Below are 21,879 nucleotides of genomic sequence, written 5' to 3'. Positions count from 1 at the left end.
AGTTCTAGTGTGAAAAGGGCCCACGTTGATCAAAGACCGCTAATTCGTACGCTTGACGCTTGGATTTTAGTTGGGACTCAACGGATTGCCGCATGAAGAGCCGTCCCTAGTCTAGTGCTAATGCTCACAAAATGGCGACTCCCATCCCCCTTTTTTTTCGTCTCTGTCAAAATCGCCCCATCCCTTACTCGGCGCAATAGTCTTTTTCTCGGGCAGAACCCTTGGGGGGTTTTTTTTTGGGAAACCAAGGGATCAGAACAAAGACGCGCGACAAGAAGAAAAATAAGAGTTTGGCGCGGCATCTCTCATGTTCCGTACCGGCCCACGTTTTGCCATCTAGCGCTTTGGTAAAGGTAGCTTATGTGTGGTAAGACAACACTTGCCATGTCGGATGGCTGCCGCCCTATGGTCAAGCCCACGACCGCTGTTTTTTGACCCTTCTCTCAACGGTGCATGCAGTGGTGTACAGCTTGGGGGGCTAGCATTGCCACAAGTCCAAAATCCAAATAACATGTCCCTGCATTAGGAAGGGTGGAACGCTGCTCTTGGGCTCGATTCCATCTGAGCGTTTTGCTGCTTGTTACTGCTAGCTTTGCTGTTGCACAACATTTTCATCAATCCCCCATACGGATACGTTGTCTTTCATATTCTCAGCTTGACTGGATCACGGCCGCAGTCGGAGGTGCATTTGTGCCGGTTGTGAGTTAGTCATGCGAGCGAAGGGCATGAGGATAAATTATCATTGACTGCCAAAGACATTTGGAGTCTTAAGGTTTGACACCTTCGACTGACTGGGCTGACCGAACCTGGCAGTCAATACGGATTACAAGGAGCAGGAAAGGGACGCGGTTCATAGACCGATGTTGCCATCCATCCCCAGAACAACGCAACTCCCGCTTGTGCCTTCAGACCGACACCAGCTTATTCATTCCTGTGCTCTTTTTAACCAGACAGCAAAATAACCATGGCACATAGCGAAACGCTGAAGCTTCCCCTTGCCCAGGTGGTCCCTGGTTGATGAGGAGAAGGGGTGTGATGGGAATAAGGGTGACTCGATCATGGTGTGGAGGGACCAGGCTTGAGACACAAGGGTGGGAGGAAGAGAAAGGTGAGGCAGAAAAAAAGGAAAGTTTACGTTTCCCATGGTGTCGTAGTAGGTCACGCGGTGCAATTTCCCCGCGAACTCGAGACGCTTCGGGACATGTCAAATTGTTCTGGCCAATGAGCAGGCCACGAACACCAAGTTCCTCTACGTATTGTCTGCATACATGGGACAAGTGCCAAAGCTTCTTTAATCGCTAGACGAATATAGAAAATGTCAAGATGAAGAAAATTCTTACGGTACTTGTGTCTACCTACGACGTAGTTACTGTACCGGTACTGACATTTACGATGTAGGTGATGAGCTTGCTATGCAAAGCCGGCGGTAATCCGCCTCACGATACAGTCAGGCAAGGCAAGGTTGTCGTGGCTCTCTGTAGTAGGAAAGTCCACTCTATCCACGCACGTCAGTTCTTGTCCTTGTCCAGTCGAAGTGCCGACCCGTTCGATTCGGGCGACAACACCAACAACAACAAAAAAAAAAGAAGAATCAAGCGAGAACGACGAAATGAAGCCAATCGATATGACAGATCAGAAGAGGACAGCCACATCACTCAGTGCAGCTTTCCCACTCGCCCTTTCCCCAAAAAGCCTCATATGCCATCAAATCGTTCCATGACGACTAGGTTACGATTTCGGATTACGGTATGGTTTTTTAAATGCATTTCACTCCCTCATGTCGGATTCTTCCATTGGTCATCGCACAATACAACAAAATTGACATGCCATTCCGTGGGTAGGTACGTTGCAACTCTCAGGACATGCGATGGAGACAAGTTGCAACGTGACCCGCAACAGGCAGTGTGGCCCCTCTCCCCACTGGTTCTTCGAGGAGGAACCGGTGCTATGGAATTGGAATTGTCTGGAGCCTGGTCGGACGACGGTTCCCTTTGCGACATTTTATTTTCTCCAATTCTCATAGCCCTATGACGAGAAAGGAAAGGATAACATTCTTTTATTTTTACTTTTTGCTTTTATTTTTTCATGTTTATTTTCGTTCTCGCTCAATTCCTTGGCTTCCGACGTGCCGCATGCAATGTCGGAATCCAAGACATCTCGTGGGATTTCCCTTTTCCTGCTTTTCCTCCTCACCAGATTACAATGCACATTTTCCGCGGCTACGTCCTATCGGCTCTTGGCTCAAGTGGACTTTCCTTGCATTATATCAGATCACCTGAACATCGAACCTGTCCTTCCAGAGGAAGAAAGGCACGCTGCATGCAATATGCAACATGCAGCCGTTACGTCCTCGTACAGCAGAGGTGGGGGAAAGCAGTGAGGGGGCAAGTAGACAACAGAAAAGCAAAGAATGTCGCAAGGGAATTGTTCACCACCCCAAAGAAAACGGCGCAATGAAACAGTGGGAAACTCGAGAGAAGAAGGCTCCATGACTTCTTTGGTTCGATTTCCCATGCAAGCTGCACGCCATCCCCCACCTATAGCTCTGCGATGTTATACACAAGGGACGGTAGGGTATGGAGTAATACCACGCCTTGCACGCATGTGTACTACGTATACTGTACTCCGTATATGCGGCGGGCTGTCATAGGCCATGTGTACCACGTAATTATTACTCCTCTGGGTAAGTGTAGCATTCCGTAAGTATGCGGTTGAGAAGCTTTGCCTTTTTTCCATCTTTGTTTACTCCAAAATCTCCACAAATCCCCTCACGGCTGTACCATACATAGTAAGTAAGCCCGCCTGTCAGCAGGATCCGAACACTGCCGGAAAAAAAAAGCTCAAGACACGTCGCCAGGAGAATTGATAACAAAAACCGCGTCCCGCTGCGTGGGCGATGATCGACCTCCCCTCCCGACGACCATAACGAGATAGGGGATGATCGACACATAGTGCCAACGCACATGTTTCTTATTGAGCCTGCAAAACAGTATTTAGCGACTTACTGTACTTTGGATGGCCATTTACCCACCTACCTTACTTACTCCGTGCTACAGTACTATGTCTTGTCCGTGTTATATCACCACCAAGACCAATGTACGGGGTAATTAGGTACTATACAATACAGACACAGGTAGGTGATGGAGGGGTGGGGTGGGTGTGTGTGGATCGATCCCGATCATCCAAGGCTACCACAATAGTATGCACCCCACGCTTCGCCAGCAGGATCCCCCTCGACAGATGATAACGCCGGGGCAATCAAAGGCAACCGACAAAAGAAAAAGAAGAAAAGAAGAAGAAAAGCAAGCCATGCAGTAGCCTACACGGCTACACACGGGAGCAGTCATTCCTCGCAATTCTTCCAAAGCCAATGGCATCATGTATAGTCCTCACACCGCTCGAGAGATGACTTGGAAGGGGGATTGATGGATCACGCAAACCTGCCTCAATTTCACGCCGGCGAGGTTGGGTCAGTCACGGGGCGATAATCTCGCTTTTCTGACCTGCATCCTTCGAGTGGCTTTCACCTCTTACGAGGTATTACATTATAAAGGACCGCATGCGTGCGTGTACATTGGCCTATTGTTGTTGGGTTTTGATACTTTGTAGCTATCCTATTTTGAGGAGTTGGGCCGAGTATCACATGTGGCTGGCTGTATCTCTGTTTTTATCCGGCCAGTGAAAAGCTTCCGTCACATTTTCTGGGAAGGTCCTGGTTTGGAGCGCGGCTTAGGTTTTTTTTTTTTTTTTTTTTTTTTTTTTTTTTTTTTTTGCCAGTCAACAGGGTGTTGGGTGTTGTGAGAAGCTAGTTCAAGGTTTTCTTGTTCTTGTCTGTGGTACTGTAAATCTTGCCAATATCGATATCGCGCAAAAACCCTGCGGCCGCGACCAACCAGGTCTTCGGGTGCCCGCATGCGTCTTCGTCAGCAAACGACAACAAATGGTGGGAGGACGGGGGTACATGATGAATGAGCTCATGGCTTGAGATAGTGAGGTGTCATCCCAAAGGTCAATTATTCGTTTAAAAAAAGAAGAAATCGAGATAAAAAAAAGGGACCCAATCGGTTGGGAATACGGAGAAGCAAGATATTTTCTATATACTCCGTACGGAGTACTGTACAGTCGATATAACCAACATGACAGACAAATGTTTAGAACAGACAGGGTCATAGTCCCCCTCCCTTGCGGCTTGTTTTTACTGCACGATTGAAGCGTTTACGGCTTCGTGCCGTTTTGCTTGACCGGTGAGAGCCAGGCATACATGCCACTAGGTAGTATACGTACAAATTTCTTCTGTTCCTGCTTTTGTCGACACGCACCCCGCATTGACCGGTGAGAGAATCCAAGATATACTCCCGATTTGTCTTTGTCCAACGCATCGATTGTCTTTTTTTTTTTTTTTTTTTTTTTTTTTTTTTTTTGAGTTGGTGTTCGTGCGTATTTTGGTGTGGTTCACCTGCCTCGTCTCTTTTAATGTATTAATTTCTATAATTTTATTATTGACACTTTTCCGTGTATTACTTGAAAGGCAGCGTGTTATGCATGGCAAAATACGATTTGCTCGAAATGCTTGAGTTTGTATGTCTCTTGCCTTTCCCCCTCATCATCCGTCGCCTTTTTCTCTGTCATCTACAAATCACCTGCCCTAGGCCCGGTCGCAGAAACAGTTGATTGTGCGGTCATTTCTGCAAAGGACCCTTGATTTACTTGATGGCCCTGACGCGTCCCCCCAAGCTAGTTCGGCCTTGACGGGCCGTCCATACATATACAGCCCCGTCTATTCCTGGACGGGCTGGCAAGGCTGCAGTGCCTGATCTGCAGTCAATCGACAACTGCCTTACATCATCTCCAAGTTCTGTCAAAATTTGCCCGTGTAAGGCATAGTCTTGGGAATAAACTGGCGGTGAAAAGGTGAGAGGATAAACCCCCTGAGCGTGAGCGTGAGCTGAGGGAGACGAAAAAAAAAAAAAAAAAAAAGGGCCGACACCCTCCCTTGGGGATGTTGGTGTGGTTGAAACAACCGAATCAATGGAGTTCAGGGTAAATTCCATGTTGTACGACACGAATTTGATATACCTGCCACTTTTGTTATGCTTTCCATTCTTGGTCAGCCTGCATCTTCCTGGGTAGAATACCTTACCTGAAGGTACCCTGTGTGTGTGCTTGCTGCAACCCCGTCGGCTTCTCCTTTTGGTCAAATTCCGATCAGAACCGAACCAAAAACATCTCAGTGCCAATGCCTTGTGCCACGCGCGTCCTCATGCAAGGCGATCAGCTAAGAAGAGTAACTTAATCCTCACCGTAATTAATATCCCCGTCATTCATGTTTATTTTTTTTTGGAAGTGCATTTCTTTTTTCCATGACTTTTTTTTCAGTAACCTTGTCATTTGTCTTTTTATTCGCCAGCCCGCCGAAACAAACCCAGTCACACAAGCATCATCGCAGATTGTCCCAAAGGTCATTTGTTTGAAGTAAAGAGGTCACACGAACATGATTAAGGTAGGGGAAGTGACAGCTGCCTTGAGCAAGGCTCCAAACCTAGGATACCTGTGTCAAAATATGCCTTTTATCTTTTTTACCTTGTTTTCATTATTTTCTCCAAAGTATGTCGCTGGCCGGGTCAGCCCCATGCAACGTCAGCATGAGCTGTCATATTCTCCGCCTTGTCAAGATGCTATCTCTGTGTGCGCCACAGTACTAGTAAGGCGGAGAAGAAAAAAGCAGGCAGAACTTGAACTGATCGACTCAGTAAATGACTAACTCTGCGCGCGTGGGGGATGTGGATTGGCAAAACAAACAGTGAGCGTGAGATATTCCTTGCGTTATCGTTGATGCTGCGGTCAGTTGCAGCTGCTAGGCAGGTTGGTTGGGGGCGGGCGGTGTGCAATCATCATCAATCAATGTACCTCGTTGTTCCACGGTACCTATTGTAACATGAACGAGACGATACCTCTTTTTTGACTGCAACCCCGTTGCATCCGTAGGTAATTACATGTAATCCTGTCAAATTCTGAGCAAATCCTGCCTCATATGGCTTTCAAACAAGCAACCCCAACCTGCCTACCTTACCTACCTTATCTGAGTAGGTATGTAGTACCTACCTATCTTAGGTATAGACATGTACACATACACAGTGCCGAAAAGAAACCCATCCCATCGCCTCGCTTACCTATCTTACCTTTCTCGTACCACTTAGATACCTTACCTTGCCTACCTAGAGAGTAAAGCCCCATGTTGTTTGCTTATGAATAAAGCATCTTTCTTTTAGACTAGTTTCACTTCATTCATAATTGTTAACGTTTAATAATTGCCTTACCTATTATTGTTCTACTCTGTGAGACTCTGAACTTGCACAGCCTTTTTTGTTTCGACGATATATATGGAAATAGCGGATCAACCACCCCGGCCATGCCTTTTTGATCCCCTTGTCATCCAATCTCAGGGGTTCAATCACAAGCTGAGTTGCTATTTTGGGGGGGGGGGGGTATGTTTCTCGGTAGTGCCGTCATGCTTGTGGAGAACTGGACTCTTGTTTTCATGATCTAAGATCTTCGTTATGCCATTACTCGTGTCTTGTTTCCTCCCTTTCTGTTTGTTTCTCTAAGTTTCAGGGGGCTCAAAATAACAGTTACTTTATTCGATGTAAAGGGAAACTATATGAGGCAGAAAAAACTTTTTTTTTAATTTTTTTTTAAAAAAAAGAAAAAAAAAACACTGTACCGATGCATCCGCTCGAGACTCTGACTTTTTTACTAAGTAATTCGTACTTTGTATAATCTCGACAAAGCAAAGCAAAACACCTGAAGAAATCCGTACTCGCGATCAGTGGAGGAGTCCATATATCCCAGTTCCGCTTAAACCTTCTCTGTCTCATGTGCAATTTCCCCCCCTTCTGTTCATTTTGTCTTTCCCATCCCAACCTCCGCTCAAACCTCTTCCCACATCAGTCGACAAAAAAAAAAAAAAAAAAAAACTAACTAAGTAACTCACCATTTCCACTGTCGTTCATGGCGGGAAGCGTCCCATGGTATGCAAACCAATCAAGGCTTGTCAGGACACAACACACGTGTCGCGATTTTTGAGTTTGGATCATCGGCCCTATGGAGCCGCACGGCGCCGGGCTCCAAAAAGTAAACCCCCGATGCTACTGCGAAGTACGAATTCTGTCTAGGTAGTTTAGTAGACCTTCTAGAACTAGAAGCTAGTCTAGCTTATAGTAGTAACTTATTCCTACACGACAACGACGGGGCACAACACGGGGCGCAGGGTCCTTCTCGTGTAAAAGAAAAGGCCACGAACAGAGATCTTCCCGTTCTATGGAGGTCTAGATTCCCATCCGGCATCAGCACGAGGGGCCCGGAGACTGCTAAGTACTGTACTGGGGCTTATGTAGTGGAAGCAATAATGGGGGAGGGGGGGGGGGTTTCTTGACGGATGGATTTGGACGCAAAAGACTTAGCGCATGGAGCGCCTACGCGACACTCAATGGGTGCCGACAGTCCAAATATCCGGGAGTAGCCTTTGCCAAAAATACAAATATCAGGAGAGCTTATAGCAACCCATACCCCAGGGAGGCGTGGGAATTGCCACCTCAGGGTTTAACGAGCGTTGCTTGGAATTCGCATAGCACCGTCAAGAGTCAAGAGACAATACTCATCGACCTCCGGGTACACCATCATAATCTCAAACACTTTGAAGATCGTCAGCCCGAGCGTCCCCGCCCGCAGATGTGCAGAAATGAAGAAGAGGAAGGAGAAGAAAAGAGAGGAAAAAAAGAACACGCCGATTATCGGAGGCAGTAAGGCGGTCCCGAAAAAGGGGTGGCCCCCGTCCATCCCATCTAACGCTGGGCCCCCATGGGCATCAAATATCGAGGTGGCAGCTAGCTGCTGCTGTTGTAGGGATCAGCGCATATAGCCAGGCACTCCATGAACGGTTAAGATTATGACATGACCTTGGCAGTTTGTGCTTAACATGTTGTTGATGTTGATGGTACAACACAAGACGAGAACTCAGGGATAAATTACTATTAACAAAGCATCTCTGGTGCCCACTCCAACCCCTTTGCAATGTGCTTTCGTAATATAATATGGGAATGTATACGAACACGAAATCAAGGCTCTTCGGTTAAGTAGACTTCTCCTTCAGAAGAGATGCTCAAGATGAAGCAAGCAGAGGTCAAGTCTCCCCGGCCCTCGCGTAGCACCACAGACCCAGAATATGTCCGCCATCGCTGTCAAGACAAGATTGTATATGCAGGTACTTTCTAAAAAGGACCGAATGACATGGACAGATATATGCAGTGACACAGGAAAAACAACAGCAAACAAATCATGATGACTGACCTTGGTTGCTTCCACAAAGGCCCATCATCCGTCCAACCATATCCTACCGGCTCTTGCTCCGAATGGGTTTTTGTGGCATCGACTGCGGAAAGAGGGAAAAAAAGAGAAGGTAGGCTCAGCCCAGGTAGTGTAACATCCAGTTGAGACATGCATGCATTTGGGGGAAAAGCCTACCAACCCAGGCACACCAAAATTTTACAAGCAAGCCCACGTAGGACACTGCTCCCTTGCACGGCATGTGTGCGACGATATCGTGTGCTCATGAAATTGATCTGTCAGCAAAAAGTTGCACGTCGTGCCACCGCAGCCTGGAGGCGCGCATGTGAGCCTGATAGATTGATTTTTTTTTGACCTCCTTGCGATCTCGGAGACGTTGGAGGGAGAGGAAGAGAAAAGCAAAAAAGATTGATTTCCATCATCATCACACCGGCCACCAACTGCAGAGTGGATGCACAGGAGAAAAGGCGGCCAGTCCTGAAGAAGCGGTTCGCCAAGGTAGGTAGGTACCTAAAGAAAGGTGTTGCCAAGTGGGGTCGATCGCGCAGCAGGCGATAGAAGGATGTGACGGCGTTTATTATTCGGGCGTTGCGTGGTTCGCAGAAAGTGCTGGCTGTCCGCCGTTTATCATAGCATGTCGGTGTGGCAGCCGCCAATGGGTCAATAATGTAGCAAAATGTTACGTGCACATGCTTCGACTTCTCTCTCCCTCTCCTCTTGAGCAACGAAGGATCTCCGCAGCTCGCTTGCCTCTTACAGCCAAGGAGGCCAAGGTTCGACGGGGGCTGACATTGCTGAGCATAAAAAAAGTCTTCCCGTAATGTTGCTACCGTTTCCCCGTGTCCCTTTTGTCATCCAAGGTCCGACGGGCGGACCACCGACATACCCATGGCATCTCCAAGCCTATGGAAGGCAACCAAGAGGCGAGAACCCCGACAAACGAAAGCCCCAAGCGTATATAGCATGATGCTGCATTGGCGCATCTCGGCTTCGGCGCGCAGATGGTAATTTGCATACCACATTAGGAAGGCAACTCCTGCTGAATGCAGTCGCTCGTCTGAGGACGTCCGCTTGACCGCGAACTGAGCTCATTCATCTCGCCACATGGCATATCACGCTATCGAATTTCCCCGCTGTAAGCATGTACTTCTGTTTCAATGTATCGCATCATTATAGATATTCGAAACTATCACATGGGACACGAGAAACGTATGTCTAGAGATTGTCCACATGTGTAAAGGGTTTTGTGGCCGGTGTAACCTGATCAAGCCTGAACTGATACATGAATGTCTTCATAAGCATAAGCATGACGTTTGTCATCACTAGATCAAACATTGTTTTTGCAAGGTTGCGTGACACTGACAGGCGCAAACAGTATGATACTGCTTTTGAAAAACATGTGCACATGCTTTAGTACGACTGTTTGTCTTGCTACACAGGCTGTGTCCTTTTCACTCGCCATAAATGCCCTGATATTACATCTGAACGGGCTGGGGGTTGGCTTTGATCTCCTTAACCACCTCACGTGTCCTTGAGTTGTCCTCGAAACTGACATCAATAAGGTCCAGAACCTCCTCCAATGTGAAGTACAGACTCAGCTCGCCCTCCATCCACAAGTATCGCAGATCACGAAGGTTGGACTGCAACACTTGAGAAAGGTACCCGAGACGTAGCCAAGATGGAACGTACTGAGAGGTAGATGGAATGTCGAAACTCCCTTCAGCTTCGCTGTCAGCAGTACGGATCGGCGGGAAGAGGTCATCGAGTCCAGTTATTTTGTCGATCATACTGGCAATGTTGTAGCTCTCATCCGCTCCGATGGACGGCATATCCATGACGTCTTTGATGACCTTTGTAGAGACGGCATCGACAAGGGAGCCCACAGCCTGGAACCATGCTGATTTGGCCAGGATACCGTCCCAGGCTCTAGCTATTGACCTGACTTGGTCTATGGCTGCTTCGACAAAGTTTTGTTGCATCACACTTTGCTCACCTACATACCAATCATCTCATTTAGTACGCACATAAGGAATCCATATTGCTGATTTTGTGTTCCGATGGGCGAGACTTACCGCCGAGAAGATCCTTGACAATCGTTTTCTGCGTATTCATCTCGTTGCTATACGCTCGATTTGCAAACCCTTGCAATGCCTTGATGTCGTTTTCTATCCTGAGCATATTCTGGGCTCGAGGTGTCAAGTCATCCCTGGCTTTCCAACTGGAGGCAAAGTCTCCCAATTTCTCTGCAAGATATGATGAATCATTGTATAGATACCTTGGAGGAAAGCAGATTAGCAGGTGCTGGCAGAACAAATACGACACTGGGAGGTCCAGGGTTAGCCAAACAACCACTCACATATTTCCGCCAACCTCGGATGTATAATAATATGGTGCTATTGCTCTGAACATTGCCAGCACAAGCGTCGGCACACTGAAGAGACCGGCCGCAGCGGCCACAACTGGACTGTTCTGGTGGCTGTAGAAGAGTCAGCTTGACGTTGGTCTCCACATATTGAAGAGGTTAATTTCGTTTGCATACCTCTCCTGCGTCAGCGAAGCACCATCCTCGATAAGCGCAAAAATAAGAGACAGCACCGGATCTGGCATTGATGATATGTAGTATGTTTCTTTCAGCGTCATCTCGCGTGTGCTGGACCCGCCTTTGGCAGCGGGCTGCGATCTTGAGGCTACCGGCGATGCAGGCTGAGCAACAGCTTCGCTATCGCCAGTAGTATCCTCGTCGCCCCAACCCCAAGCATCTGCACCATCTGCCTCATCGTCGCCGGCCGCTTCTTTGACAACTTCTTCAGTGGCGGGGTTTGCTACTTGTGTTGAGTCTGTTGTTTCTTCTGTAAATTCCGTGGGCTTGCTTTGCTGAGCATCCTCGTCACCACCCCAGGCGCCCCAAGCGTCGGCACCATCGTCATCCGGCTCTACCGTCGAAGATGCGTTGATTGCCGAGGCCTCCTCTGTGGCCTGCGCCTCGTTGTCATGATCCGACCACGCTGAGTCCCAGCCATGGTCATCAGAAGCGACCCCAACGGCCACCGATGGGCCACTCGCAGCCAATTCTTTGCCTTCTGACCTGGTCACCGTTTGCGTTTCTACTCGCTCAACCTCTTTTGAAGGACCAAGCCCTGTGATGGCGATGTTAGTTTTAGTCTGTAAATGTAGCCCACAGCTCGCAATGTGCAACATCCTTAGATACAACTTACCACCCGTGAGCTTCACCCGCACCGAATCCAAAGCTGCTGCCCTGCACTTTGAAAGATAGACTTTCGGGGCGCTGTCAACCCACCCTTGCAGCTCACCATAACCTTCATATCTCAGTCTTAGCAAGGATTCACAAAATTCCCGTACTGAAGCTATGACTGGTTCAAATTCGGCCATTTCTGCGAGGGACGATGGCACGACAGAATCCAGCCATATATGAACTATCCTTGTCGTCACCTCTGGCATCATGATGGCTGATATTGACTGCACAAGATCGCTTGGAAGTACTTTTGCGAGAAATTCAAATATTTGCGTGAGATCTGAAAACAGGGATCTGACTGTTTTGTCAGCCTGGCCTGTTGCCTGGATTGAACTCTGTAATAGCAATTAAGTCAGTAAGCATATCGGAACAATATGGTTGTCATCCTTATCTTACCTCCCCAACCTTGATTGAGGGAATGGTCTTGCCGCGGAGGTTCATTCTTGGGCCAATGATCGACCGGTCAAGGCCAAGCCAAAGGTCAGTCATGCGCTTGTCGACCTCCTTGTAGGCCTTCAGGCCAATAACCGCATCTGAGAGGTTCATGGGCTCGCCTAGGTGGTTGAATTAGAATACAACGTGCTAACTGGATACGATATCAGAAGTTGCATGCTAGCAAAGAAAAAAAAAACTCACCTTCGCAAGTCTGCCGTACTGACAGCTCGCTCTTGGTCTCATCCAAATTCACAAGAGACTTCCACACATGGTCAAAGACTTGGTGTATATCTGACTTGAGCTCAAAAGCGCGGACATTCAGGAGTTTGATAGCCTTGGTGGAGCCGATATTGGATATACTATCCAGCTTTGCCCACGACTCTAGCAGAGCATGAAAGTCAACTTTATCATCCAGAGTCTAACTTGCTGGAGTCTCTGCGTCATGTTCAAGGAAGTTCATGCCTACCTTCAAGAAGCCTCAACGCATCAACTATGCGCCTTTCCGCACATGCCTGTTCGACTTCATCCAGAACGGTGTTGATGCCTTTGATGGCCCTCAGAGTCTGTATAAGTTCATCGTTGTAGTTCAACTCTCGGATGAGAAATGCAGCTCTTGCCTCTGCTTCCTCAACCGTCTTTCCAGATGTTTCAGGTTCCTCGGACTGCCTGATTATGTCGTTGGCAATTTGTTTCGAGCGGTTAATGTCTTCCTGGAGCACTTTGGCATTGTTGTACCAAGTGTTGACGTCGTCTGCAGTCTCCTCGTTGATTTTATGTATGTCTTGCTGCAACATGTTGTTAATTTACTGATCAGTCTGGAGCTAGCACACGTAGAAAGAGAAAACACCAAAAGTCCCAAAAACCATACCTCAAGTTTCGCCTTGGCACTGTCTAGTGCTTTGATTGCAGCCGGCAGCTCATCAGGTTTGATCTTGAGTGAGGATATTGTCTCATCCGGGAACGCCTTTTCGGTGGTGAAGCGGACAAGTGCCGGACCAAGTCCATTGGAATCTGGCGTTGTGCCAGCGGTCCGGTCCGTGGCCATCAAGACGTGTGATCGTATGGGATGCGCTTTTGTGACTTTGCTCAAGACTCTTCGGAATTTTGAGACACTATGCCTCCTGTAGATTCAATCGCAGCTCGCAGTTGTGTCGATTGACACGCTTGTTGCCATAGGTCGGTCGATATAGAACTTGGAGCGGCTGCAGAGTCTCAAAGTGTTCGTCGGTGTTTGCGTCTTGCAAGCCGACAACGTAGCGGAACGGAGCAGGGGTCCGCTAAAGCCACGCGACGTTGAAGCTCCGATGTCCAATGCCTGTGCTTGTCCGCCCGCTCCATGACGTTGGACGGTTGCTTGCAATTAACAGCTTGTTTGGTGGATTCCAGGTGGAGACATGTTCTCCACCTCACACACAAATAGCCAATAGTAAACTGTAGATAAGAAATGTGATAGGGAAGAAAGACCCCTCGCATCCCCGCGTTCCAGGTCCGGGTGGTTTGCGCCCGTAGGACAATCGCCGGCGCACTGCAGTTTCCAGGTTGTTAGCAGGAGGAACCACTGCTTGATTGACGGTGCAACCGCTTCGAAATTATAACGAAAGGGTCGCACCAATGCTATTCTCCCTTAACCTTTTGAACCTATACGAACCCAATATTGCCGGAGATGGTCAAGTTCAGAAGCTGGTGTTGCTAAACTTGGTTATCTACAGCAGCTTCAAAGCTCATCTGGTTCTCCACGACATTGTTTGATAGTTTTGGTATCGAGACGACCTCATTACTCTTAGCTGAACTACCAGGGTCGTTTTTCAACTTCGTTTGCCTTTGAGAAAAGAGAGTGCGACAACAGCCTGCCGGTATCTTAATCTGCCGAATTGGACTAAACAACAGAGCCTCACCAACGACCGCCCTCGAATTTGAACACAAACAAAATAAGAATAACTATTTTGTTGCTCTTATCAAAACACCCCCTCAAACAGACTAGACCGAAATTGCCATCACGCGCAGGAAGCTTCACGCAAGGTCAGCTCCCAAGAGTAAGCCGGAGACGGTAGATCGACCTCAGCTGTGCCGTTCATTGGGCTTCGACTGCCCACCATTCTATCTCACCCAGGTCTGGGTTCCAAAATCAGGGCATTGGCAGCAGCCGCAAGTGTACAAGCAAGGTAAGGTATAGACCGACCACAGAGGATAGGAAACCCACCCCTCAAAAGTAACGTCTTGTCCAGTTCTCATTGATCATCTGTTCCATTTCCTCCTCATGCATCCGCATTTTGTGGCTAGTTGGTTCTTGACTGAACTTACTCACCCAAAATCATATGATTGCCCACTGGTTTTGTTTTTCTCGTCCCACACGCCCTTCTAGCACTTTGCATTGCACCTTGCCGTATATGCTATACACACACCCTGCTGGCACCCGCCCGCCCTCTCCTTTTGTCTTTCTCATTTCCGGATGGTCAACCCAATAGACCCGTCCATGACGGCCAAGAATGCCAAGACCCAGACTCTCAGTCCCGTTCCTGGCCTCAAAGAACGGAGAGGACAAGCAAAACTGGGTCATCGGGGCAGCAACTCGGCTAGGGCCGAGTTGTTGGCTCGTTCAGAGGCCCGTAGCCGCATGAGGGACCGGTTCAGGAAGATACTCGTCAACACTTTGCTCGAAGGAATTATCAATATTGCTGTCATCTGTTTGATCGCTGTTGCTTGTGCACGCATCGAAGATGAGACTGGGTACGATTTGTTGGCGCATAGGCCAGGGAGGCAGCCCCAGTCTTCCCAAATGGTCCTGCAGATAGACTGTTTTCGCCTCGTCACTGTGACTCCATTGAGCCGCTGAAGACGTTTGTTGTTTTGCACCACATAAAAAGCTGTAGCTCACTTTCTCAAACCGCCAAATGTCTACAGCCTCTTGATTCTTCTATTGTTCCCACCACTAATACCCATCCCTCTCAAGGTGCCAATACCAAAACAATGCAGCTAACCAAATGGCTTCCAGACTCTTTAGCGAGATCTCATCCCATTTATCCGCAGCGATGGGTGGCGGATCAGGGAACTCGCGGTTCCGGAAGATCCAGAGCTTTCAAACCGACTATGCTCCCGCAACCATCACTCAATATGAGTCCCTGAGAAGCGGCATGCAGGTCATTGTGGCCGATCGCAAAGGCCCCAAGATCAACGGCTATTTCACGCTAGCAACTGAGATATTCGATGACTCTGGTGCACCGCATACCCTAGAACATCTGGTTTTTATGGGTTCTCGTAGTTACCAGTATAAGGGTCTGCTCGACAAGCTTGCTTCGCGAGCTTACTCAGGCACCAACGCCTGGACGGCTGTCGACCATACTGCATACACATTGGAATCGGCTGGTTGGGATGGTTTTGCCCAAATTCTACCCGTATACCTCGAGCACGTCATCGCTCCGACTATCACCGACGAGGGCTGCCTTACCGAAGTCCACCACGTTGATGGCGAAGGTAACGATGCAGGTGTTGTATACTCTGAGATGCAGGCACTGGAAAACACAAGTGGTGAGCTTATGTCGTTGCGGGCCAAGCGTCTTCTCTATCCCGAGAATGTTGGCTTTCGTTACGAGACAGGTGGAATGATGGAAGCTTTGAGGGTCTTGACCCCCGAAAGAATTCGCGAGTTCCACAAAGTTATGTATCAGCCACGCAACTTGGCTTTGGTCATTGTTGGAGAGACAGACCACGAGAACCTCCTTCAAATTCTAGATGAGTTTGAAGAAAGCATTGCGGATGTGATACCGTCTCTCGATACCCCATTTCAGCGGTATGACCTCCCCTCATTGGGCTAAGCATCAGTCCTTTCCTAGCATGTGTATTCCGTATCACACGGGACTTGGACTAACCACACGTACAGGCCCTGGATTGACTCTGCCCAGCCTCCTCCGATCAAGGAGACAGTCGTTGAGACAGTTGAGTTTCCCGAGGAGGACGAGTCAACGGGCGAGGTCATCATGGCCTTTTTCGGTCCGAGCTGTACCGACATTGTACAATCCTCCGCACTCAACGTACTTCTCACCTACCTCTGTGGCTCATCTGTGTCGGTGCTTGAAAACGTCATGGTGGAAAAGGAGGAGCTGGCAAGCTCTATTGGCTACTGGTGGGACGCCCGACCTGACACGGTCATCTGGTTTGAACCGACCGGTGTAGCAACGGAGAAGCTTGCTTTCGTGGAGCAGAGACTCATATCTTTGCTAAAGGAGGTTGCTGGGAAACCGCTCGACATGAAATACATGAAGGAATGTATCAGCCGCGAGAAAAGACAGGTGAAGTACCACGCCGAGGCTTCTGAGCAGTTCTATTCAAACAATATCATAAACGACTACCTCTTTGGCAAACGAGACGGCTCAACTCTCAAGGAGATGGAGAGCCTGGACGAGTACGACGTTCTGGACCAGTGGACAGATGAGCAGTGGCGCCAATTTCTGAGGAGGTGGTTCTCAGACGCCAACCATATCTCTATCCTGGGCAAACCATCTATGGAGCTCGCAGACAAGCTCAAGAAAGCAGAGGAGGAGCGTATTGCCAAGAGGAAGCAGGAGCTCGGCCCTGAGGGACTCAAGAAGCTTGCGGAACGTCTCGAGGCTGCAAAACAGAAGAACGAGGTACCGATACCGGAATCTGTCATTGACAAATGGCCTGTTCCTGGTACAGAATCGATCCACTTCATCGAGTCCAAAACTGCGCGGTCTGGCAAGGCTCGAGCCCTTGGCACACCATCTAACTCAGCCCAAACGCATATCGACGGCGCAAAGTCGGGCAAACCCCTTTTCGTGCAGTTCGAGGACGTACCGAGCAACTTTGTCCATATAACTGTCCACATTGGAACAGCGCCGGCAGCAACGAAGCTGATGCCGTTGCTCTCACTGTTTAGCGACAACTTCTTTAACACCCCTATTATGCGAGATGGCAAGAAGATTGACTTTGAGGATGTGGTTATGGAGCTGGAGAAAGAAACCATTAGCTATCACTTTAGCTATGGCTCACGTATTGGTGACTACGAGAGCATGATCCTGCAGTTCCAGATCGAGCCCGAGAAGTACGCCACAATCGTGCGCTGGATCCGTACAATGCTCTTCGATAGCATCTTTGACCCACAGCGTATCAAGGCTTGCGTGGCTAAGGCGCTCGCCGATATCCCAGAGTACAAGCGTGACGGCAAACAGATGTCTACAGAGGTGGAGATGGGCTTGCATTCGGCAAAGAACTCGCTGCATACATCCAAGAGGACGCTCGTCAAGGCAGTGTATCTCCGCAGGCTCAAGAAACTACTCGAGAAGGATCCCGACACCGTCATATCGTGGTTCGAGGAGCTTCGCAAGACCCTTTTCACCTTCGAAAATACACGTGTGCTTGTGACCGCCGATGTCACCAAGCTCGGGAACCCAGTAGCGACGTGGGATACACTAACGGACGCTTTCAAGTCTCATGAAGCAAAGGAGATGATACCCATTGTCAAGCCTGAAACGATGCTTAACGATGAGGGCCGCAACCCCGGGTCCATCGGCGCCGTCATCGTTCCAATGACTACTCTCGACTCGTCTTATGGCGTGAGCACGACCAAGGGCTTCACGTCCTACATGGACCCGCGCCTACCCGCCTTTATGGTGGCGGTCGGCTACCTCGAGGCCGTCGAGGGCCCGCTATGGAACGCAGTGCGTGGCAATGGCCTCGCGTACGGCGTCTCCTTCAGCCGAGAGCTCGACTGTGGCCTCCTGCATTACAAGGTCTATCGCTCCCCCGACGCCTCCAAAGCCATTGAGGCCAGCCGCGCCGCTGTCGAGGCCATCGCGACGGGTAAAGCTCCACTCGAGAAGAACCTGATCGAGGGCGCAGTGTCCGGCATTGTTATGGGCTTTGCCGACGAGCAGTCTACCATGGCCGCCGCTGCACAGCAGAACTACATGATCGGCGTCATTCGTGGCTTAGACCCCGAATGGAGCCGCCAAATGATGGCTGCCGTCCGTCACGTCACGCATGAAGAGATCCGCAGCGTCATCAACGATGTTATTATGCCCGTGTTCAAGCCAGGCTCTAGCAACGTCGTCGTGACGTGTGCGCCCCTGTCTCAAGAGGTAATTCCAACAGTCGACAATTTTCCAGTTAAAACCGGGTGATGAAGATCAAAAACAAGAAAACAAACACCTTACTGACACATTGATGCATCTGAAACTCTAGTCCATCGACAAGGCCCTGGAGACAATGGGTTACAAGACCCAGATCCAACCTCTATCGCACTTCCATGACAATTATGGCTTCGAGGCGGTAGACGGCGAAGATGATGACGTTGAAGATAGTGATGACAGTGAGGGTAGCGAGGAAGGCAGCGATGACGAGGACGACGAGTCGGGCTCGGAGGCGTGACGACTTTGCGAGACGCTGTTTGTCTACTGACAACAATCACCGCAACGATACCGCAGGTTCGAGATCGATAGCTAGTAATTCGAGTTGGACAGATAGCCCAAGTCGAGGTGTCGAGCAGATCCAATGAATTAGACATGGACAACTTCTGCAGGGACAAAGTTGAACTCTTTCGTTGCACATGTGATGAACTTGACATTGCCAAACTGCACACAATGATCGACGCTGTTGTCTTTCGGATCGGTATGAAGACCAGTATAAATATCTAAGATTCTCTAAAATTTTAATATCTAGAATCTTTTGAGACACGCAGAAAAGCCAGGATACTTTTTCTTTCCCCAAAGTTTCTATGGTCTATATCGTTGGGGCTTTGTAATGCTTTGACATGATTGAATGCATTTGCCAACATGCAAGACACTAAAATTCAAATGAAAGAAACAGATCACAGATTATCGAAGAACCGAAACTATATGCCAAAAGTGCCAACAGGTCTTGTATCTGGTCTAGATGTAGTTCAACATCATAGCCCGAGCAGCAGGCTCACTGCAGACGTAGATGACGTCGTGAGCGTCTGAGAAACCGTTGAAGCGGGTGGCCGAGCACTTGGTGTAGGCCCCCATGTCCTCGAAGTAGAGCCAGTCGCCAACATCGATGGTCTGGCTGAAGCGAACACTCTCCGAGATGCGGTCGATGCCGTCACATGTGGGACCCCAGATCGAGTACTCGATGCCCTCAGAGGGCGATTCGGGAGAATCAGCGTCAGTCGTGTTGTAGAAGAAGTTGCCAGACGAACGCAGGACCTTGGCGACGGGATGCTGATGGTCAAACATGATGCTGCTGAAGTTTCCGTACAAGCCGTCATTGACGTAGACCATGTAGCTAGGGGCAGCTGCAAGAGAGCCGTTAACGCTTCCGTTAGGGTCCTCGACAGTGCGGCGAGCAATGACGTTGCAGGCGATGGTGAAGGCAGCAGAGACGAAGTAACGACCGGGCTCAGCGATCAGGGAAACGCCGCGGTGAGGAGGGAAGTACTCGTCAAGAGCATCGCGAAGGACGCCGGCCATGGCCTCGAAGGTATCATCGCTACAAAATCCACCACCGACGTCGAGGGTCTTCATGTCAAAACCATGGGCAGCAGCCTGCTCGAACACAAAGTTGGCGTCGCGAACAGCTTTGAGGAAGGCAAGGGGGTCGGATGCGCCCGAGCCGACATGGAATGAGACACCCACAACGTTGAGGCCAAGCTCACGAGCGAGAGCCAGGAGACCATCGGTGGCATCGAGAGAAGCGCCAAACTTGAGGCTAAGACGGCAGAGAGAGGAGCTGTCGTCGGTCAAGATGCGCAGGTAAAGCTCCGCCTCGGGGAACAGCTTGGCAATCTTGTAAAGCTCGTCGGCATTGTCAAAGGTCATCTGGCGCACGCCCTCGGCGGCCACGTATCGAACGTAAGAGTTGGTCTTGCAAGGCTGCGCGTAGATGATGCGGGAGGGGTCAACGCCCATGTCGAGCACCTGCTTGATTTCAGTCTTGGATGCGCAGTCGAAGCCATTGCCGAGCTCTGCAAGCAGCCGGAGCACCTTGGGGTCCGGGTTGCACTTTACGGCTGTTGAAGAACACGCGAATAACAAGTCAGTCATCTTGTCGTCATCGCGGCTGATAACATGGGCTGTCATGACTTACCATAGAAGGGCTTGACGCGAGGCAGATTCTTCTTCCAGCGGAGATGCTGGCGGTACACATGACCGAGGTCGGCAACGAAGAAGGTATCTTCGTCACCGGCGTCACAGAATTCAGGGTCGATGCTCTCCACGCGGTGGCGGAGAGCACCGCCGATCATAGCCTTGGACACTAGTTCGCCATTATGATGATGGTCCAAGAAGCCCGGTGTGGTCTTCTTTAAATTGAGATGATTAAAGTCGACTGGAGTGATTCGATCGGTGAGAGCAGTTGCCATAACCATATCCCTGAAGTTTTAAGGGTTGTCGGAGGGGATGAGTTTATAGTGGTCGTCGAGAGACGGTGAGAATGGTAGGTTACTGGGGTTTGTTGACTTGTTAGGGAGGCCGGAAGCAATAGCAAGCGGATCCCGTAGTGACCTGACGAGGTTTCCTCGACTCTCCCTCGGTTAGAGGAAGGGCCTTAGAGCTCGTCCTATGCGGCAGCTGATGGGAGGGGTGGAACTCGGGGACGTGGTTGTCGAAGTGCAGATCAAGCAAAAAAAGCTCGGGCTGCTTAGGCGACTTCAGCAGAGGCAGGAGGAGGTCGAGAGTTGATGATGTGAAAGGTCTTTCGGTGGCTGAAATCTTGGTCGGAGACGAAGAACACGGCCCTGGAAGCCGTGGTGGATGTTTTTGCCTTTGATCAGACCAAAGGCAGTCGGTTGAATATTGTTTTGTTCGGGCTGTTGTGGGGTAGCAGGAAGCAATATTCGTTAGTCGCAAAACATAATTCGCAGAGATGAGATGAGGAGGCAAAGGTGAGAGGGAAGCTGGGTATTTAGGTGAGGTGTGCAAAGCTCAGTGTACAGTTGCGTGGCCGACTGGAGCGTGAACCGAGGTAGGTGTTGGCTGGCAACCAAGACACGCGAATAACACACAAACGTGTCATTGTGCCGCTGATGGTGGGTGAATTGGCAAGACTGGGAAAAAACCGTGCTTACATTGGTTTGCAGAGCGAGCTGGATTGAGTGGCAATGGTGTTGCGAGGTGAGAGTAAGTTTCAGAAGCCGTTGGACGACAAACGGCGCAGGTTTTGCGATGATGCGGATGAGGCTTTTGAGAAACTAGGTTTATTTTGCAGACGTTGAAGAAAAAGTAACTGGTGGGCGGTGAAGTGGGGGTGATGGAATGCGCGAGTGGGGAGACTTTAGGCAAAGCCAATCGAACGTTGTCGAAATCAGGGCGACGGCGAGCGTTTTTTTCCTTTTTGCTTTCCCTGTCCACGGTACCTTGACTCGACACCTGGGGAACAGGGGTCAAATTTTTTTTCTTCAGTGCTTCGCCTCATGTTCATCATTCCCCGATGGATGGGATGGATGATGCATGATGAAGTTTGTCGCTGCCCAGCCGGTGGGCCCAGTCTCCTTGACTCCTGTACTACTGGTAGAACTACTTACTGCCAATTACTGCAGTACTCAGTACATATCTATGCACAGCAGCAGTAGCTCATGGATGCAGCTTGCGGAGACTTTTTGACCTTGTGCGACACGATCACGTTGCATTACTGGTACTGGCTGGTTTACTCGAGTTCTTGAGAATATGTCTTCACGACCCTGCAGCTCAGGTAGGCTTGACTTATTCTAGCTTGCTGTATAAGCCGTGACCAAAGGATAAAAAAGAGATTGTGCAAAAAAAAAAAAAAAAAAATTACGTCAAATGTAAAATGTAGCTTCAAGACTGCTACGTAGTATGTGAAAGGGGCTTTTGAAATTCTGCACTCGAGTCGTCCACGTCTTCGTCCGATGCATC

General features: G+C 49.4%; 3 protein-coding genes across 3 annotated transcripts; 1 reads left to right on the top strand and 2 right to left on the bottom strand.

The window, feature by feature from the left end:
• Positions 1-9,464: 9,464 nt before the first annotated feature.
• MGG_02443 (uncharacterized protein) lies at positions 9,465-13,273 on the bottom strand. The gene is made up of 9 exons (XM_003709184.1): positions 12,900-13,273; positions 12,498-12,816; positions 12,233-12,412; positions 11,993-12,150; positions 11,559-11,931; positions 10,883-11,480; positions 10,700-10,819; positions 10,416-10,618; positions 9,465-10,336 (listed from the first exon to the last, which is right to left on the bottom strand). Exons 1-9 carry the CDS (start codon positions 13,074-13,076, stop codon positions 9,819-9,821), a joined length of 2,646 nt encoding a protein of 881 aa, XP_003709232.1. The 5' UTR covers positions 13,077-13,273; the 3' UTR covers positions 9,465-9,818.
• A 284-nt stretch (positions 13,274-13,557) lies between these two features.
• MGG_02442 (zinc metalloprotease) lies at positions 13,558-18,886 on the top strand. Its single transcript, XM_003709183.1, has 4 exons — positions 13,558-14,193; positions 15,024-15,818; positions 15,909-18,126; positions 18,230-18,886. The coding sequence occupies exons 2-4, from the start codon at positions 15,061-15,063 to the stop codon at positions 18,413-18,415; spliced, it is 3,162 nt and encodes a 1,053-aa protein (XP_003709231.1). The 5' UTR covers positions 13,558-14,193; positions 15,024-15,060; the 3' UTR covers positions 18,416-18,886.
• MGG_02441 (ornithine decarboxylase) lies at positions 18,581-21,225 on the bottom strand. The gene is made up of 3 exons (XM_003709182.1): positions 21,072-21,225; positions 20,093-20,813; positions 18,581-20,015 (listed from the first exon to the last, which is right to left on the bottom strand). Exons 2-3 carry the CDS (start codon positions 20,370-20,372, stop codon positions 18,916-18,918), a joined length of 1,380 nt encoding a protein of 459 aa, XP_003709230.1. The 5' UTR covers positions 20,373-20,813; positions 21,072-21,225; the 3' UTR covers positions 18,581-18,915.
• Between the last annotated feature and the right edge of the window lie 654 nt (positions 21,226-21,879).

Source organism: Pyricularia oryzae, chromosome 1 (genome assembly GCF_000002495.2).
Source record: "Pyricularia oryzae 70-15 chromosome 1, whole genome shotgun sequence".
Classification (NCBI taxonomy): Eukaryota; Fungi; Ascomycota; class Sordariomycetes; order Magnaporthales; family Pyriculariaceae; genus Pyricularia; species Pyricularia oryzae.
Note: the sequence above shows the minus strand (reverse complement) of the source record. Positions and strands in the feature narration are given on the sequence as shown.

Excerpts from the sequence above, each read along its gene's own strand:
- MGG_02443 (XM_003709184.1), bottom strand. The coding sequence starts at position 13,076 with ATGGCCACGGACCGGACCGCTGGCACAACGCCAGATTCCAATGGACTT. Across the intron at positions 10,820-10,882 it reads GCTTCGCTGACGCAGGAGAG|CCACCAGAACAGTCCAGTTG; the intron begins GTATGCAAACGA and ends ACTCTTCTACAG. Across the intron at positions 10,337-10,415 it reads TGTCAAGGATCTTCTCGGCG|GTGAGCAAAGTGTGATGCAA; the intron begins GTAAGTCTCGCC and ends ATTGGTATGTAG.
- MGG_02442 (XM_003709183.1), top strand. The coding sequence starts at position 15,061 with ATGGGTGGCGGATCAGGGAACTCGCGGTTCCGGAAGATCCAGAGCTTT. Across the intron at positions 15,819-15,908 it reads CTCGATACCCCATTTCAGCG|GCCCTGGATTGACTCTGCCC; the intron begins GTATGACCTCCC and ends CCACACGTACAG. Across the intron at positions 18,127-18,229 it reads GTGCGCCCCTGTCTCAAGAG|TCCATCGACAAGGCCCTGGA; the intron begins GTAATTCCAACA and ends CTGAAACTCTAG.
- MGG_02441 (XM_003709182.1), bottom strand. The coding sequence starts at position 20,372 with ATGGTTATGGCAACTGCTCTCACCGATCGAATCACTCCAGTCGACTTT. Across the intron at positions 20,016-20,092 it reads TCGCGTCAAGCCCTTCTATG|CCGTAAAGTGCAACCCGGAC; the intron begins GTAAGTCATGAC and ends GTTCTTCAACAG.